The sequence below is a fragment of the Phycomyces blakesleeanus genome, assembly GCF_001638985.1.
Source record: "Phycomyces blakesleeanus NRRL 1555(-) unplaced genomic scaffold PHYBLscaffold_20, whole genome shotgun sequence".
NCBI classification, from domain to species: Eukaryota; Fungi; Mucoromycota; class Mucoromycetes; order Mucorales; family Phycomycetaceae; genus Phycomyces; species Phycomyces blakesleeanus.
In genome coordinates this window covers 739301-755952 of record NW_017265153.1, presented here as the reverse complement: position 1 = coordinate 755952, position 16652 = coordinate 739301, and the positions used below count along the sequence as shown (strand labels likewise).

At 36.2% G+C, this 16652-nt stretch overlaps 8 protein-coding genes across 8 annotated transcripts; 4 read left to right on the top strand and 4 right to left on the bottom strand.

Annotated features, from left to right (window-relative positions):
• Window positions 1-227: 227 nt before the first annotated feature.
• On the top strand, window positions 228-934 carry PHYBLDRAFT_159730 (hypothetical protein). Its single transcript, XM_018434048.1, has one exon. The coding sequence runs from the start codon at window positions 277-279 to the stop codon at window positions 916-918; it is 642 nt and encodes a 213-aa protein (XP_018287998.1). The 5' UTR covers window positions 228-276; the 3' UTR covers window positions 919-934.
• A 487-nt stretch (window positions 935-1421) lies between these two features.
• On the top strand, window positions 1422-3272 carry PHYBLDRAFT_171976 (hypothetical protein; the record flags this gene model as incomplete). The annotated part of the gene is made up of 5 exons (XM_018436705.1): window positions 1422-1647; window positions 2018-2091; window positions 2155-2188; window positions 2361-2410; window positions 3189-3272. The coding sequence occupies 5 exons, from the start codon at window positions 1422-1424 to the stop codon at window positions 3270-3272; spliced, it is 468 nt and encodes a 155-aa protein (XP_018287997.1).
• Window positions 3273-4521: 1249 nt separating this feature from the next.
• Window positions 4522-5656, top strand: PHYBLDRAFT_171975 (hypothetical protein; the record flags this gene model as incomplete). Its single annotated transcript, XM_018436704.1, has 4 exons — window positions 4522-4747; window positions 5252-5325; window positions 5389-5422; window positions 5595-5656. The coding sequence occupies 4 exons, from the start codon at window positions 4522-4524 to the stop codon at window positions 5654-5656; spliced, it is 396 nt and encodes a 131-aa protein (XP_018287996.1).
• A 233-nt stretch (window positions 5657-5889) lies between these two features.
• Window positions 5890-6834, bottom strand: PHYBLDRAFT_149129 (Homeodomain-like DNA binding domain-containing transcription factor; the record flags this gene model as incomplete). Its single annotated transcript, XM_018432220.1, has 2 exons — window positions 5890-6292; window positions 6413-6834. The coding sequence occupies 2 exons, from the start codon at window positions 6832-6834 to the stop codon at window positions 5890-5892; spliced, it is 825 nt and encodes a 274-aa protein (XP_018287995.1).
• A 427-nt stretch (window positions 6835-7261) lies between these two features.
• PHYBLDRAFT_159729 (Homeodomain-like DNA binding domain-containing transcription factor) lies at window positions 7262-7913 on the top strand (the record flags this gene model as incomplete). Its single annotated transcript, XM_018434047.1, has 3 exons — window positions 7262-7462; window positions 7492-7675; window positions 7879-7913. 3 exons carry the CDS (start codon window positions 7262-7264, stop codon window positions 7911-7913), a joined length of 420 nt encoding a protein of 139 aa, XP_018287994.1.
• Window positions 7914-8461: 548 nt separating this feature from the next.
• On the bottom strand, window positions 8462-9881 carry PHYBLDRAFT_171974 (hypothetical protein; the record flags this gene model as incomplete). The annotated part of the gene is made up of 2 exons (XM_018436703.1): window positions 8462-8693; window positions 8794-9881. The coding sequence occupies 2 exons, from the start codon at window positions 9879-9881 to the stop codon at window positions 8462-8464; spliced, it is 1320 nt and encodes a 439-aa protein (XP_018287993.1).
• Window positions 9882-12102: 2221 nt separating this feature from the next.
• Window positions 12103-13664, bottom strand: PHYBLDRAFT_115858 (hypothetical protein; the record flags this gene model as incomplete). Its single annotated transcript, XM_018428483.1, has 5 exons — window positions 12103-12383; window positions 12544-12591; window positions 12889-13213; window positions 13308-13478; window positions 13611-13664. Coding segments are annotated over 5 exons (879 nt in total), but the record flags the coding sequence as incomplete, so codon positions are not given.
• A 1253-nt stretch (window positions 13665-14917) lies between these two features.
• PHYBLDRAFT_80600 (hypothetical protein) lies at window positions 14918-16116 on the bottom strand. Its single transcript, XM_018443597.1, has 6 exons — window positions 15941-16116; window positions 15835-15845; window positions 15599-15644; window positions 15429-15522; window positions 15148-15272; window positions 14918-15063 (listed from the first exon to the last, which is right to left on the bottom strand). The coding sequence occupies exons 1-6, from the start codon at window positions 16016-16018 to the stop codon at window positions 14944-14946; spliced, it is 474 nt and encodes a 157-aa protein (XP_018287991.1). The 5' UTR covers window positions 16019-16116; the 3' UTR covers window positions 14918-14943.
• Between the last annotated feature and the right edge of the window lie 536 nt (window positions 16117-16652).

Sequence of the window (16652 nt, the reverse complement as noted above, 5' to 3'; positions counted from 1 at the left end):
ATCCACGTGCCTTATGTTGCCCTTGTCCTCCATGGTTAATAGCCCTCCCTCTCATCCGCCCTACCGACAATCTTGGCGAGACTGAAGGTTAACCACCTATACCAAATTGATCATAATTTGGACGTCCTGATGCCCATTGCCCCTGCTAGACCTCTTCCTCGATTTATCACTCTTAATCGTATCCTGCAAAGACTTCTCGACCGTTCACTTGTGGCTCACCCTATCCTTTTCAGAGCTTGTATTCCTACATTCATCCTAGAATCGCGACATTTGGATATGCCTCCTCGAGATGGGTCCCCCTTTGACTTTGATCCCTTCATCTCTGCTCTGGTCCTCGGCAAACCTTGGTCACGCTTGTCCACGCGCTCTTACCGGCTGACCTGTTCTCATCATCATGCTAATGCTCAACCACTTAGCCCCCATCTTAGCCCTCGCCAACTGCACTCTTTCTGGTCTTTCGCACTTCCTCACCGGGCCCGTAATGTTTGGTTTCGCGGCTTACACAACAAACTATCGTGCCGAGCTCTTCTGCACCACATTATGCCCTTCACTGTTTCTTCACCTCTCTGCAATATCTGCCAGATGTCAATCGAGACGCAAGAGCATTTTCTTCTTTCTTGTCCTTTGAAATCTGCGGTGTGGTTAGGCATTTGGTTAGAATTTTTCGGCACCGTCCCACCACCTTCTGCACTTTCCTCGGCATTCACATCCTTTCTCTTCCCTCCCACGCTGAACCCCAGTATTCCAGCCGCCTCGGTTTTCGGACTGACCATCCTTGCTATCTGGGACCACCATTGGGCACTCCACTTTAACTCTGCTCCCTTTTTACCTTCCTTGGTTCTTGCCACTGCTAGGAAATCAATCTCCCGCATCTGCTCAGAGCTCGAGCTTGACTCCGCTGACTCTTCCCTCGCATAACACCACATTAACATTTTAACAAAAAAAAAAAAAAAAGTTTAAATCACACAAAAACAAGTCAAAAACCAAAAAGCCAAAAACATCAAATAACCCCCATAAACCCTCAAAACAAATGTTGTAATTTTCTCTTTTGCCCTACTCATTCAGAGAACTTTAATAAATCTGAGCCTGTCACAGCTCCATACAAACAAAAAAATTCATTATTAAAATAAAGCCTTTTGGAATTAGATAAAAATAAGATATTGGAATTCATTATATATACTAATATATTAATATGAAATATCAAAAGGCTTGATTATTTGCACGAACAAAGATATAAACCAAAAAACACAAGCTATTAGTTAACTGTAGAGTATCGTGTATAAAGTATCAAAGTGCTTTGCTTTCTATTTTTGGTTGGTTTATTTTGATTTTCATATGATTCTATACTTTTTTTAGACAAAACAAACAAACTTACTTGGGCGGTTACCCAGGCTTTTTTTTTACGATAAACCTGTTATTTCATGCATGACCATCGCATCCGCACTACGGATGCGTTATTGGAATCGCATCCGCACTACGGATGCGTTATTAGAATCGCATCCGCACTACGGATGCGAAAACTTTATCTTTACCTTATTACTTTAGAGAAACCTTTGGATTACCAAATGCATTACCTCAAAACTATAAATGATTATAGTTTTTGCGATTTGTTAGAAAATAAACTTTTCCTCTCCCATATGACCACTGGTTATGGCACCCCCCACCCACAACGCCCCCTTTTCTCTCACACCTCAACTACAGACACAAATATGCCTCGGCTGCATACACACACTTTAAATATATCTATCTCAACTACCCACACACCGACTACCCACACATCGACTACTCACACATCGACTACCCACACACACATCTCTCTTATAATAAATTCATAACCTATATAAACATATAATAAATAATAAATCATATTTTATTTTAGTTATTTAAAGATATTAAAATAAATAAGATATGCGAGTAGGGAGAGACCAAGTTAATTTGTTTGAAGTGAAAGGGACAAGAAGAATGAGAGTACAGAGTATAAGAAATATATGTTTCTTTTTTTTTTTTTAAAATATAGGTTTGAGGATTATGTTGTGCATCTATAAAGAGAGATTACTATGGCAGGACTTTGTGTTAGACAATGGCTGTTTGGTCTAGAACTGGATATTTAAAGATATACTAAAAGTAAGAATTTTTAAAAATTATGTGTGATAGGATGGGGTCATTTTCATTGAAGAAGGTGTTGAAGGTATAAGTATATAGATATCATGTGCATGCGAAAGTAAAAAGACAGTTCTGAGAATAGTAGTATATGTCACTTCAGATATAAAAGAATAGAGTATATGGGTTCCGAGTGCTGAAGTTTGATTATATGGTTATTATTTTTATTTTTATTTTTCAGTAGTGATAAAATAAGAAAGATAGTATGATTGGTATTGTCGACTTTGAAAGTGGTGCGAAGTTGTTGTTGGTACAGGGTTGAAAAAAGAAAACAATAGAGTGGCGATGACTGTCGCCTTTGAACGCAGTGCGAAGTTGTTGTTAGTACAGGGTTGAAAAAAGAAAACAATAGAGTGGCGATGACTGTCGCCTTTGAGAGCAGTGCGAAGTTGTTGTTAGTACAGGGTTGAAAAAAGAAAACAATAGAGTGGCGATGACTGTCGCCTTTGAACGCAGTGCGAAGTTGTTGTTAGTACAGGGTTGAAAAAAGAAAACAATAGAGTGGCGATGACTGTCGCCTTTGAGAGCAGTGCGAAGTTGTTGTTAGTACAGGGTTGAAAAAAGAAAACAATAGAGTGGCAATGACTGTCGCCTTTGAGAGCAGTGCGAAGTTGTTGTTAGTACAGGGTTGAAAAAAGAAAACAATAGAGTGGCGATGACTGTCGCCTTTGAGAGCAGTGCGAAGTTGTTGTTAGTACAGGGTTGAAAAAAGAAAACAATAGAGTGGCGATGACTGTCGCCTTTGAGAGCAGTGCAAAGTTGTTGTTAGTACAGGGTTGAAAAAAGAAAACAATAGAGTGGCGATGACTGTCGCCTTTGAACGCAGTGCGAAGTTGTTGTTAGTACAGGGTTGAAAAAAAGAAAACAATAGAGTGGCGATGACTGCCGACTTTGAGAGCAGTGCGAAGTTTATAGGGACACGAAGGCTTGACCAAGGGCTTATTTTTTGTTAGAGTCGCATATACAGTGAACAGTCGTCAAAAATATAAAATAAAGAGTATTTCATTTTTTATTTTATTTTTCAAAAGAGTGCGCTTCCTTTTCGTATTGCGTCGCTTTCGGTCCACTTTGAGTTGCAATACAATATGAATGACGATCCCCAACAGGAATGAAGATCCTCGACTGGGATGGCGGAATGTCGAAAGAAGATTCAAGCCATCGTTAAAAAGATTTTTTTTTGTTTTGGTTACAGCACAGTGAAGGGTTTTGAATACACAGTCCTCTCTCAACGATTGTAAGTGAGTACCATACGGTCTTTAAACCTTCGTATGGGTAACAGTATCCCTGTCAATGGACCCTGCTATGATTCTTTCACTTGTGGGTACACAAAGGGTGTCTGCACCACCGATCAGTAATACCAGTTTACAAAAAAGTGCGTGCTGTCCGAATTGTCGATTAGAACCCTTAGTTTGTAAAAAGATATAAAAAGAAATAGACAATATCGTATATATTGTACCAGTGCAGCCAATTGACTGGTAGACAGATCCCCAAGTGTGTGCGTGTGTATTAAAGAGGGAAAAAAGGTAGGTGTAAGAGCTCATCTGAAATATACTAACAGATTATATATATATAGTCCTAGAGTAACTTTTAGTATATGAACACAATTCATTTTAAAATAACTTGATAATATATAGATATATATCAACTTGGATTAGACTTATAAATAAAAAGAAAATGAGAGAGAAAGCGAATTAAAGGAAGTAGAGTGTTAATTGATCCATAAATATCCAGTGGATCAAACTGTTATAAAGATGTATTAAACCTCATATTGTTGCTTATAGCTCGGATCGGATTTAATTTTAATCAAAATCTTTTGCAGCCGAAATATATATATTCTTGCACAGAACTATTTAATAAACTGCTTGAGAAGTATATGGTACAAGCCAAAGATATCTATTTGTTTAAGTTGCTGTTTAAATAGTTTTAAATAAGAGTATATTTGAAAAATTGAATGGGAAATAAATGATACAAGCTATAGACATATTTCAGTCGAGTTACTATTTAAATAATCGCAAAGAAATATATAATTATTGAATATAATAGTACCAGCCTTTTTCATTATTAAAATAAAGCCTTTTGGAATTAGATCAAAATAAGATATTGGAATTCATTATATATACTAATATATTAATATGAGATATCAAAAGGTTTGATTATTTGCACGAACAAAGATATAAACCAAAAAATTCAAGCTATTAGCTAACTGTAGAGTATCGTGTATAAAGTATCAAAGTGCTTTGCTTTCTATTTTTGGTTGGTTTATTTTGATTTTCATATGATTCTATACTTTTTTTAGACAAAACAAACAAACTTACTTGGGCGGTTACCCAGGCTTTTTTTTTACGATAAACCTGTTATTTCATGCATGACCATCGCATCCGCACTACGGATGCGTTATTGGAATCGCATCCGCACTACGGATGCGTTATTAGAATCGCATCCGCACTACGGATGCGAAAACTTTATCTTTACCTTATTACTTTAGAGAAACCTTTGGATTACCAAATGCATTACCTCAAAACTATAAATGATTATAGTTTTTGCGATTTGTTAGAAAATAAACTTTTCCTCTCCCATATGACCACTGGTTATGGCACCCCCCACCCACAACGCCCCCTTTTCTCTCACACCTCAACTACAGACACAAATATGCCTCGGCTGCATACACACACTTTAAATATATCTATCTCAACTACCCACACATCGACTACCCACACATCGACTACCCACACATCGACTACTCACACATCGACTACCCACACATCGACTACCCACACATCGACTACCCACACATCGACTACTCACACATCGACTACCCACACATCGACTACCCACACATCGACTACTCACACATCGACTACCCACACATCGACTACCCACACACACATCTCTCTTATAATAAATTCATAACCTATATAAACATATAATAAATAATAAATCATATTTTATTTTAGTTATTTAAAGATATTAAAATAAATAAGATATGCGAGTAGGGAGAGACCAAGTTAATTTGTTTGAAGTGAAAGGGACAAGAAGAATGAGAGTACAGAGTATAAGAAATATATGTTTCTTTTTTTTTTTAAAAATATAGGTTTGAGGATTATGTTGTGCATCTATAAAGAGAGATTACTATGGCAGGACTTTGTGTTAGACAATGGCTGTTTGGTCTAGAACTGGATATTTAAAGATATACTAAAAGTAAGAATTTTTAAAAATTATGTGTGATAGGATGGGGTCATTTTCATTGAAGAAGGTGTTGAAGGTATAAGTATATAGATATCATGTGCATGCGAAAGTAAAAAGACAGTTCTGAGAATAGTAGTATATGTCACTTCAGATATAAAAGAATAGAGTATATGGGTTCCGAGTGCTGAAGTTTGATTATATGGTTATTATTTTTATTTTTATTTTTCAGTAGTGATAAAATAAGAAAGATAGTATGATTGGTATTGTCGACTTTGAAAGTGGTGCGAAGTTGTTGTTGGTACAGGGTTGAAAAAAGAAAACACCAACAAAATCTTTTCTTTCTAACCCTTAATAAACCATACATCAACTTCATTATGCTCTATCTTCTCAAGAAGTTGACAAAATAAAACCAAAAACTGTGTTGTTATAGAGAAATGTGTGTTTACTATAGAATAAAATAAAAAATATAGCTTTATATACGGTGTGACCACCCCGAGCTTTAATGGCTGCTTTAACTCTGTGGGGCATACTTGTTTCATGAGTTTACAGAACTTCTGCGTCGAGTAACCCCCATTCCTGAAGAATACGGACCTTTAGAGCATGCCAGGCGTGCTCAATTGGGTTCAAATTTGTACTTTGCGACGGCCAGTAGTCAAATCGTTTAATCTCCCAATGTTTTTTCCACCACATCGTGTAGGACCCAGTATGACAGCTAGCACCATCTTCTTGGGGTGTGAACATGGTATCGTGCTTCTCATTCAATTGTTTGTAACAGGGATTGAAATTCTTAGACTGACAATTGACGTATGCAGCATGGTATACTGACTCTTCGATAAACGATAATGGCCCAATGCCACCAGCCGAGAAACAGCCCCATACCATCACGGAACCTTTTCCGTACTTTTCTTTTGTTAGTGTATGACTTTCCTGGTATCTCTCCCCTCGTCTACAAATTACGAACTTGTCAGAATAATTTCCATTCCCCATTAACCTTGACTCATCTGACCATACCACTCTACTCCAGTCTTCGATGCTAAAATTGGCCCTAGTTCTAGCTCAACACAACTGAGTCTTTTTCTGCTGGCGGGTTAACTTCGGTTTAGATACAGGGGTGTAAGAACCGAAGCCTTTTGCTCTTAGGTATCGGATAACTGTCTGTCTACAAACATTAACGCCAGCAGTTCCCAAATTTGCCTGGTGGTATCCATAACTCTCAAAAGGATTGCGTCTCAGATTCAAACAAAGACTTGTAACGTCTGTTACATTAATTTTCTTTGGTTTCCCAGGTCTGGTCTTTGTCTTGGCTGTTCCAGTAGTCTCCCAGCGCTTTATTGTATCGAAAACTGTAGTTCTAGGAATGTTCATACGGTTTGCGATGTCAGTTGGAGTATGATCGGCTTTTGATAGCCAAACAATGTCTCCACGCTCAAAATCTGACAGCTCGCGTCTAGAGGGGGTAGTTTTGATCCTTTTATTACTGTTTAACATTGGTGATTAAGTTTCAAGTAAAGGTGTGAGGAAGAGAAAGGTAAATAATGTCATAGAAAAGCAAGCATGAAAAATGTGGTTCATCGATAGTTTTTATTGTCGAAGTGTACAAGTTGGACAAAAGACAATACTGTATTTTCTCTACCTTTTTTATAGTTTAAGCCAGAAATCGTGTTTTTAATCTTCATTAAGGATTATATACTCCGAAAAGATAAAACATCGTCACCCCCAGAAATACACCTCTTTTTGAGCACACCATATTTCTTTTCCTTTTGCAGAACCTTTTCTTAAAACTAAATCACTTATGTCATCAAGAAATAAAACAATCAGAAGTCCTTCAAAAAGATGTGAATAGCCAGAGTTTGAGTGTGGCGGTATTATTTGACTATATAAAACCAAAAATACTCCAACTGAGATCTCAAACTACATGTGTATCCCTAGAACGACAATCAACACCACTATCAAACGTTGGGAAGAAACTGGTACTGCAAAACTAAAGACTAGACCTAGGGGACCTAAGAAACTTAGTGTCACAGATGTTATAAGCTTTTGCTTGAGTGTGATGAATAACCCTTTTGAGAGTTATGCATATCATCAAAGGAATATGACAGCTGCCGGCGCAGCATCTGTGGAGATACAGTTATCCGATACCTTAAGGCCAAAGGCTTTAGTTCTTACACCCCTTTTCCTAAGCCAAACTTAACCCGCGAACAGAAGAAGAGTCGATTGCGTTGGACCAAAGCTAGAGCCAACTTTGGGATTGAGGGTTGGAGTAGAGTGGTGTTGTCAGATGAGTCGAGCTTTATGCTGAAGGGCAATGGTTCTGACCCAGCTGCGATTCGTAAGCGAGGGGAGAGTCACCAGAAACGTCATACACTAACAACAGAGAAGTACGGAAAGGGTTCCGTGATGGTGCCAGGTTGTTTCTGGGCTGGTGGTTTTGGACTGTTATCGTTTCTTGAAGGGTCTGTAGACCAAGACACATATGTCAATTGTTTGTCTAAAAACTTCAATCCCTGGTATAATAAATTGAATGATGGACAGGACACTATGTTTACATTCCAAGAAGGCGGTACTAGTTTCCATACTGGGTCTTATACGATGTGGTGGAAAAACCAGTGGGAAATTAAACGTTTTGACTACTGCCCATCACAAAGTCCAGATTTGAACCCTATCGAGCATGTCCGGCATGCCCTAAAAGTCAATGTTCAAGAAATAAAGGCATCTATAAATAATGTTGAAGAGCTCAAGGCTTGCATTCTTCAGGAGTTGGAGAGACTTGACCCAGACCTTCTTTGTACTCTTGTAGCGAGTATGCCAGATAGAGTCCAAGCAGTTATAAAAGCTCGTGGTGGCCACATCACATATTAGACCATACCTTATCTTTCATCTTTACAATATATATATACTTATATCTATACTAAAATGAAGTTTCACTTTATTCAGTTGAGTTCTTTAGAAGATATAACGTAAAGAAGTTAATATGTAGTCTATTTGGGACTAGAAATCAAGGAATCTGACTGTGATTTATTCGGCATGAGTGTATATATATATAACTTTTATATATTCTTTTATTTATTAATATTATTATTCGCTTTTGTTTGTTTGCTAATCCTGGTATTGAATATTAATTCTGATTGTCAAGTCGTTCTTGTAAGTCACGGATTGTCTGGAGGAGTGGGCGAGTAGCTTCTGTCACAGATTCTTCTACAGTCTTGTTGATAGCCTCTAGCATTGCTGGTGATAAATTTGATGGATCGGTTCCATTAATGGCCGATTTTCTTGGAACCTCACTAATTTCTAATCCCTTTGAGGCTGCTACTGGATCTACCAGATAGGCAATAAAATATTCGTGATTCCTAATAATGATAATACAATAGAATATTAAGTTCATAAAAACTTTTGTTCATTTGATTTTAACTACTAGAAAAAGAAAGAAAAAAAGAAAAAAAGGCTTACTTTAGGATTTGTTCAATATCATTTAGACTAGTCTCAAGTTCAGTGGGAAAGGATGAACTCAGGACTGTTGATCGGAACTGGTACACATAGTCAGTAAGTTGGTCGAGCTTTGTTTCCAAATCTTTGGTTCTCTTATCGGTGACATCAGATGTAGAGCTATCCTCATTAAAAACACGTCGTCTCTTCCTATTCTCATTGCCTGGTCGTACTCCGTCGTATTCAATTTTCTCTGATAGTCGCTGCATTTCCCTTTGTCTCACATTCGCCATAGTATCCATGGATAAGATCTTGTTCTGTACCAGGTTCATGTCTTTGCTTAGTTCATCAACGCGTTTGATTGCACTCTCGACTCGTGCATGGTCAATGTTGACACTATTATGTTTACTATCCTGACTTCTTATGGCGTTAATAAATGCTTGTGTGCTTTCTTGCTTTGTCTTGACATCTGCTAGTTGTACTGTCAAGCCGCGAATAATTTCATCTCTTTGCTCTATTTGTACCCGCATTGCATTTTTGGAAGTTTCGGTTTGTGCTGACAGCTTGACTTGCTCCAGCTGAGCCTTGAGTGATTTGATCTCTGCTGAATCTGCTATGAGCTGCTGTACTCTGGCAGGGTCAATTGGCTCAACCGGTGGTTGAAATAGAGACCGATTCTCCTCCTGGAGTGTCTGGAACACCTTCTTTGATATGCCGTTCAGGAGCGGGCTGTCTTTTTCCAAGGCCTTGAGATTTTCCCATTCTTTGGTCGTCTTCTCATAATCTGTATTGAGTTTCTGGAATGCCTCTTTATTTTGAAGCCGGAGCTCCTCCATCTTGGCTGCCTGCTGTGCTTTTAACTTATCCTCCATTTCTTTGATCGAAGTTGCCAGTTTTTCAACATCGCCCGCGCTTGCCTTTCCAAGTTCTACGGCACTAATAGCATTCTCGAGCGCCTTTGAATCCTCCGCATGTTTGGTCATAATAGTCTCGGCATACGATTTTAGTACTGCCTTCATATTGTCTTCAACCTCATTCTGACTTTTTTTGTTAAAAAGAGCACACTCCAAAACGAAATTTCGTAATCCTGCCGCCGCCTTTGTTTTAGCCATATCGGCTCTGGTACATAGAGAGATAGAGAGAGAGAGAAGAGAAGAAGTATATATATATATAATTTTGCTTATTAGAGTTTACTCCTCCCCGAATGATTCATGTTTCTTATAAACATACTGTTTTCGTCTTTCTTCGTATTCATTACTAGTAGATAATATAGTACTGTCTAATATTTCAACAATGAGGATGAGAATGAAAAAAGAAAAGAGAGAGAGAGAGAGAGAGAGAGAGAGAGAGAGAGAGAGAGTATAAATGGACATATTGCTTTTTCTTTATTTCTTTTTTTTTCTGTTTTGACCCATAGGTTGAAAAGGTTAAATATTAATATATATATATTAAAGAAAATGATACATACCCAGTTCATTCAAAATAGATGGCTGTTCTAATTCGCGATTTAATCGTAAGCGGTATTGAGACAGATCTTCCAATCTTTTCTCAATTGCACTGGAATCTTTCATTGCTTGGTGGTAAATGCATATTTCACTACAAAATAATGTTTTTTTTTGTTTCAGTCAAACGAGAGAACATGCATATATACATATGTGTATGTATATATGTATATATCTGTGAGGAGTTATGTAGTTTAATCGTACTTTGCGCTTTGATTCAATAGAAACTCTAGATTTTTTCGTTGTACTTCTTCAGAGTCAATCAAGGTTGAATTTGTTGCCATTATTAATTAAACAGGGAAAAGAATATTTTCTTTTAATAAAAGGAAAAGAATAAAGTAAAAAAAAGAAGAATACGCGCAAGAATAAGAGGATTTTTGTTTTATTCTTGACACCGATTCTTTTGTGATATCTTTTAAATCCTTTTGGTTTGAGTTTGTGCTCTTACAGGATGTCTGCGTAAAGTAGTGACCGCAAGTGGCTATGACAGTCACCATGGTGTTCCTTAATGGGCCAACTTAGTATAAATGTATGTATATTTATATACTATTTATTTATTCAGCTGTTCTTAAGCTCTTTCTTCTTATTTTTTTTTCAATATTGTTGCCATGCTAGATATCTCTATTTCTTTTGTTTTATGTTTCTTTTTAAGATGGCCATTTTGTGTAGACTACCTATCCTCGAAGAACGCTTCTTTAAACGCTTGCAGTCAAGAAGCTAATATCTTCATTCGAATACTACATGCTGTTCACCAGCGTACGAGGGAATCATCGAGGGAATTGAAAGAAAAAAAATACTTTTCATAGTAATTTATTTGATTCCAAATGGATATATTTGTCAATTCACTCGATGATTCTCTCGTACGCTGGTGAACAGCATAAAAATACAAGTAATCTTGAAGGCCATGTTTATCTCTTTACCCAATTTTGCAACCTGTAAGTAGTCTAACGTATAATCTTCCTATAAAATGGCATTTTGGATTAAAAATTAAAATGATGATAATTGGATATCACCATAAGCTTAGCGTATGCTAGAAGTGTCAAAGTTACAAGTCCTTTGAATCAATCATATTAGTATTTTCTATAGTGTATTATGTTTGGAAATGATTTTATATTATTATTATTGTTTGTACAAATGAGACTTGAACTGCTTAGAGGATTTCTCGGGATCTTTGTAGACAGTGTAATGAAATGTAATGTAGTCCGGATTCAGAGGAGCTTGTTACCGAATGGTGAGCTATTAAATTTGAATAAATGTATTGTCTTTAATTCTTGTACTGGGTTGAAGAAGTTGGGAAAATGTGTTTTGCATTGACTGCAAAAACACGGTGGTGTAAAAAATGGGATATATATAAAAGAGTGAAAATTGGTGCTTAATTAAAATTCAACTATAAAAAAAGCACTTTAAACGCTAGAAAACTTGCAACAACTCACTAAAATCGCCCATATATATAAGGTAATTGACCCCCTCTCCCCCCATGTGTATAATCGAGTTTAGAATTTCGTTTATGGGGATTTGTGGACCAGTGGAATATTTAATCAAAAAAATCTCTTTGTAGTATTATCATTTATAAATGCCAAGAAGAAGAGATGGTTTGCTTTAAATTCAAAGTTAAATAGTAATATATATTAGGGGAAAAAAGAGTATTATTAAGATGATAGTTAAAAGGACAAAAAAACATTAAGCAGTTTTCACGCGTGCGGGCAATCGACAATATCTACTGGCAACAATCAATGCACAAATACCATACCCAATGATAGAACATATTATACATGCAAAATGAACAAAGTCGTTATCATATCCACCGGGTACACTAACATTCATACCTACATTATAAGGCAATATAAATATTAGTATTATTACTATTGAAAACAGTAGTGCACAAAAAAAGTTCATTTTTGTTTCGTTGGTAATAGTATTTACCCCACAATCCAACCACAACATTTATAGGGACAAAAACTGTGGCTATAATCGTAAGTCGACCTACGACCTCGTTGGTTGAATTTGCTGCCTTTGTCAAATTATTGGAAACATGAGCAAGGTAATTGGAATGAGACCTAGCCAGGACAGCTTCATGATGGCTTAGGCCGTTCAACATTGCTAGAATATGATCTTTTTTTTAGGGAAAGAAGGAGTGGAGAAAGGGTAAAAGAGGGGGGGTTATTGGTGAGGTTGGGGTAAGGTCAGAAAGTTTTCTTTCTTTAACCTTTTATTTTGGACTTCTTCTTTACCATCTTATTTTCAAAACACCCGATATATTTTTAAACTATACCTTGGACATCACCCAAATAAAGAGGGACATCTGGGATGACAAGAAGTTCTTTTGAATTTACTGGAATGGAGGGTGGAGAATTTAAACCGTAATGTCCTGTTCCTATTCCTCCTCCCGTTGCTGTTGCTAATGGTGGTAACTGTGGTGATTGTGGCGGTGATTGTTGCTGAAGTTGTTGCTGCTGGTGTTGATGATGATGTTGTTGGTGATGGTGATTTGGATTTTGATTGTGATTGTGGTGCCCTTGCCAAGCTGCAACACCTTTGACGTTCCAAAAATTGGATGAATCTGATGAGGATGTCGATGAAAACGATCCATAACGTGATCCGTGATGATTGGCTATACGTCTCTTTGAATCCTTTAGTCGTTTTGTCAATGTTCGGACGATGTCCTCCTTGATCTCGACTAGTCTGTGTATTTTTGCGATCTCTTTACGACAAAGCCCGATTCTCGAAAGGATGGTGAATGAATCCTGACCCCGAAAATGAAGAACGTCTTCCTCTATTTGATTGACTCTTGTTTCGGTTTGATGAACAGAAGGAGCAAGGCTATCGACGATTTCGTTGAGTATAGCATAATTGATCCAGTCAGAGGTTATTACAATATAGCTTTTTAGGCGCTCTATTCGCCGACAAACAGGAATAAGCTGAGGTGCCTCTCCATAATGAATCTTAAGGAGAAGTGCATTTAATATTTAACCTTTATATCATTATTGCTATTGCTATTGCTCAAAGATAAAGGTAAGGAAGAAAGCAAAGACTTACTGTCAAGAGGAACCTTTTGTATAAAAGGCAATAAAGATTGGTAGATATACTGTCGTCTTCTTGCTTTAATGTTCGGTAGCAGGAAAACATATAATTCTTGTAAATGTCACATTTCACCCGGACTTCATTAGCCATGATTACTTGAGCTGTTATGCTATGAACTCCAAAGATCTTTTTTATTTGTTTATTAATTTTTGATATACATATCACATATGCATCAGCTATCATACATATATGTGTTTGTGTGCCTTTTTGAAAGATTCCCTTGACTGCATTATTATCATTTGTGTTTAGAATGCTTACCCTAGTGATTTCTTTAAGTTCTTCAGATGATGGACTGTTAATATTTATCCAGTAGTTTTCTTTTGCGAGCAAATCATTAAGTGCGTTAGGGCTTCCGGCCAATTCTAAAAGGTTCTTTCCAGGGATGCATCCGATATCAGAGTGGTAATATGTATATCTCTCATTGTATTCGTCGTTGTGCAATTTCTATATTTATATATATATATATATATATATATATATATAAGCATTACAGTAATCAATAAAAATGCGTAACGTGTATATATATATATATGTAAGATTAATGCTCAAACCTCTCTAGGATCACCATACAAGCTCAGTCGTTTATCTACTACAGGATCTGAAATTGTGTTTTTGGATATTTCAACTGAGGTTTTATTTAATCCCTTTGGTGCCTCGTTTGGTTTTGCTTTTTTATATATGTTTGGTCATGCAAGTGTGAGAGTTGAGAGAAGAATAGGTGTACTTTTATTCCCTTTGAGTTTTTATACCTTGCGTTATGTCTGTAATATACTAAGGATTTTATTAGTATTCTTATCTCTTTGGTCATTCCTGTTGCTGTATTAAGTGGTTCCAAGAAAAATAGAGTTTATCTTACAGTCTCCATTTCAGATATTACCCGTCTTTTGTAACTCGACGAAGGCATCTACAATTTATTGTTATTATTAATATGCAAATTGTCATTCTTATTATCATTGTCGCTGTCTATAGATTTATATTTATATTATCCGAATTACATTCTTATTTTTTGTGCTTGTCATATAGTGGCTGTAGTGTAGTTTATGTATTATATATATATATAGTGTGTGTACAATATCTGTTTCTTATTCAATTTGATCGATGCGCGTCAGTCGTAGATTGGCAATTATTTTGAGCATTAAAAAGAGTCAAAAGGAAAGAGAGCTGCAAAGGAAGAAGATTGAAATGAAGACAAGCCAGTCAGCCAGTCAGCCAGTCAATCATTTATGGCTTAACCACAAACAATAAAGCCCCCCTCTATTCCCCCTTTTATTTTATTTACCCTTTTTATACTAAATGTATCTATGTAGGTTGATAAATTTGATAGGCTAATATGTATCCAGAAAATTAAAATGTAAAGATAAATACAGAAAAGCCTAGTATTGCATTGTATTGCACTTTTTTGATAGAAAATAGTACAAGGACAAAACTCTACTCTACTCTACTCTACTCTACTCTACTCTACTCATCATCTCTCCTTATATTCCTCCCATCCCTCATTCCCTTCTATTTTTGCCTTTGAATTTGCCTTTGCATTTGCCTCCATCTCTGACTCTGTCTCCCCCTTTATTATATTTATTATATTTATTATATTTTAGTGCTTGGAATAAGTATGGGCAAATTTGGCGGCAATTCCAACAGCAATAAGTGCAGTAGATAGCACAGCAACTATGTTGGCAATCTTTTGCTTACGTTCGGCAGCCTTGAGCTTATTCTAAACAAAAATAAAAGGGATAATGCAGCATTTTTAGGATTGTTTTTTTTTATTTATATATATATATATATATATATATATTACCTTGAGCTCTGACTGTTCATTTAAGGCAGCCTCATTTTCCTGCTTAAGAGAGCTATTGGCCTTTAACAGAAATTCGTTATACTTGCGAATACCTTCCTCCTTGCGATGAACACCATCACAGAAGCCTAAGATAATCGAATAAGAAATCAAATGGTAAATTAGCTTTACCTTTACATAATATCTTATCTTATCTTTCACTCTCTTTCTCTGTATATTGCTGCGTCATCAAGCAGATTGTTTATCTTTATTTATGATGCAGTTGAAATAAGAATTGTTCATACCAAGCTCGTTGTGGGTATATTTACATCCACACAGGAAATAGGTCTTTGATTCTTCAACAACGATCTTCTTGGGCTTAATTCCGGTACCCTTGTGCTAAGAAAATTAAAGGTCCATATATAATAAATCGTAAAATATCCATATTCTCCATAAACACTTTATATATACTTACGCTTCCGTCACAGAAAGGCTGGGTCTTGGATTCACCGCAAGCACACCTTAATTACACAGATAGGATAGATTTATTATTACTGTTTATGCATACTTTTTTTGTTTATTTTCAATTTATTCGATTTTCTTTAATCCTCCCCCCCCCCCCCCCTTCTATTTCATCACTATCTAAATATTTCTATTTCCAATGGTTTCTTATCCCTTGAATTTTTTGACAGGGTGTCTGTGCTTTCTTACCAGTAGTATGCCTATTTAAACAATAACAGTCGCAAGTAAATTTGACTGAATTCTTATTTTTTAAATTTCAAATATATATATATATATATTGAGATAAAAAGCATACCTTTCCAGCCTCAAGGTCAACCTTGTATGGCTTGGGTTGAACAAAAGTAGGTTTGGGGGTTTCTTCAGATGTAGACATGACTTGGTTTCTTGATGATTTATGCAGTTAATCAAATTGAATCAAATTGAGTTGTTGAAAAATAATGTAAGAGGTTTTCAACAACAACAACACAAAAAAATATTTCTGAGAAAACACAAAGGAAGAGAACAAGAACAAGAAAAGGAAAATAAAGAAAGAAAGAAAGAAAGAGATCTAGGCAGAATTTCAGTTTTGATGGCACGCCATCATCTATATATCAAATTGTACCTTGTTCCACCAGGCGCCGCCCAAATGAGGTATTATACCTGTGCACAAAACACTGTAGTAGGACTCTTTCTTTCTTTTATTCTTATCTAGGCAAATTACACAAGCTCATTCAAAACTCGGGGCGGTTTCAACTTTTACTTGTTTTTGTTTCTGACGCTGTTTAATACCCTCTAAGTAAGTACAACAAAGGCTTTGTTAATCCAGAGTCTATGTATCAGAAAAATATTAATATTTTATGTAAAGATGTGTTTCTTTTTTATGAGCAAAACCTCTGTGCTATTATCAATACTCTCCTTTATTTTTGTAATTCATCTCCTTCAGTCATCCTCCGATTCAAATAAAGAAAAGGTAAAAAAAAATTTGCCATATATTTGTCAAAAGATATTTTATCTTTTGGTAAAGTCTC

What these genes read in the sequence shown, in the direction of transcription:
- PHYBLDRAFT_159730 (XM_018434048.1), top strand. Translation starts at nt 277, where the DNA reads ATGCCTCCTCGAGATGGGTCCCCCTTTGACTTTGATCCCTTCATCTCT.
- PHYBLDRAFT_80600 (XM_018443597.1), bottom strand. Translation starts at nt 16,018, where the DNA reads ATGTCTACATCTGAAGAAACCCCCAAACCTACTTTTGTTCAACCCAAG. An exon ending in AGCCTTTCTGTGACGGAAGC is followed by an intron (nt 15,523 to 15,598) that starts GTAAGTATATAT and finishes TAATTTTCTTAG; the next exon opens with CACAAGGGTACCGGAATTAA. An exon ending in ATATACCCACAACGAGCTTG is followed by an intron (nt 15,273 to 15,428) that starts GTATGAACAATT and finishes CGATTATCTTAG; the next exon opens with GCTTCTGTGATGGTGTTCAT.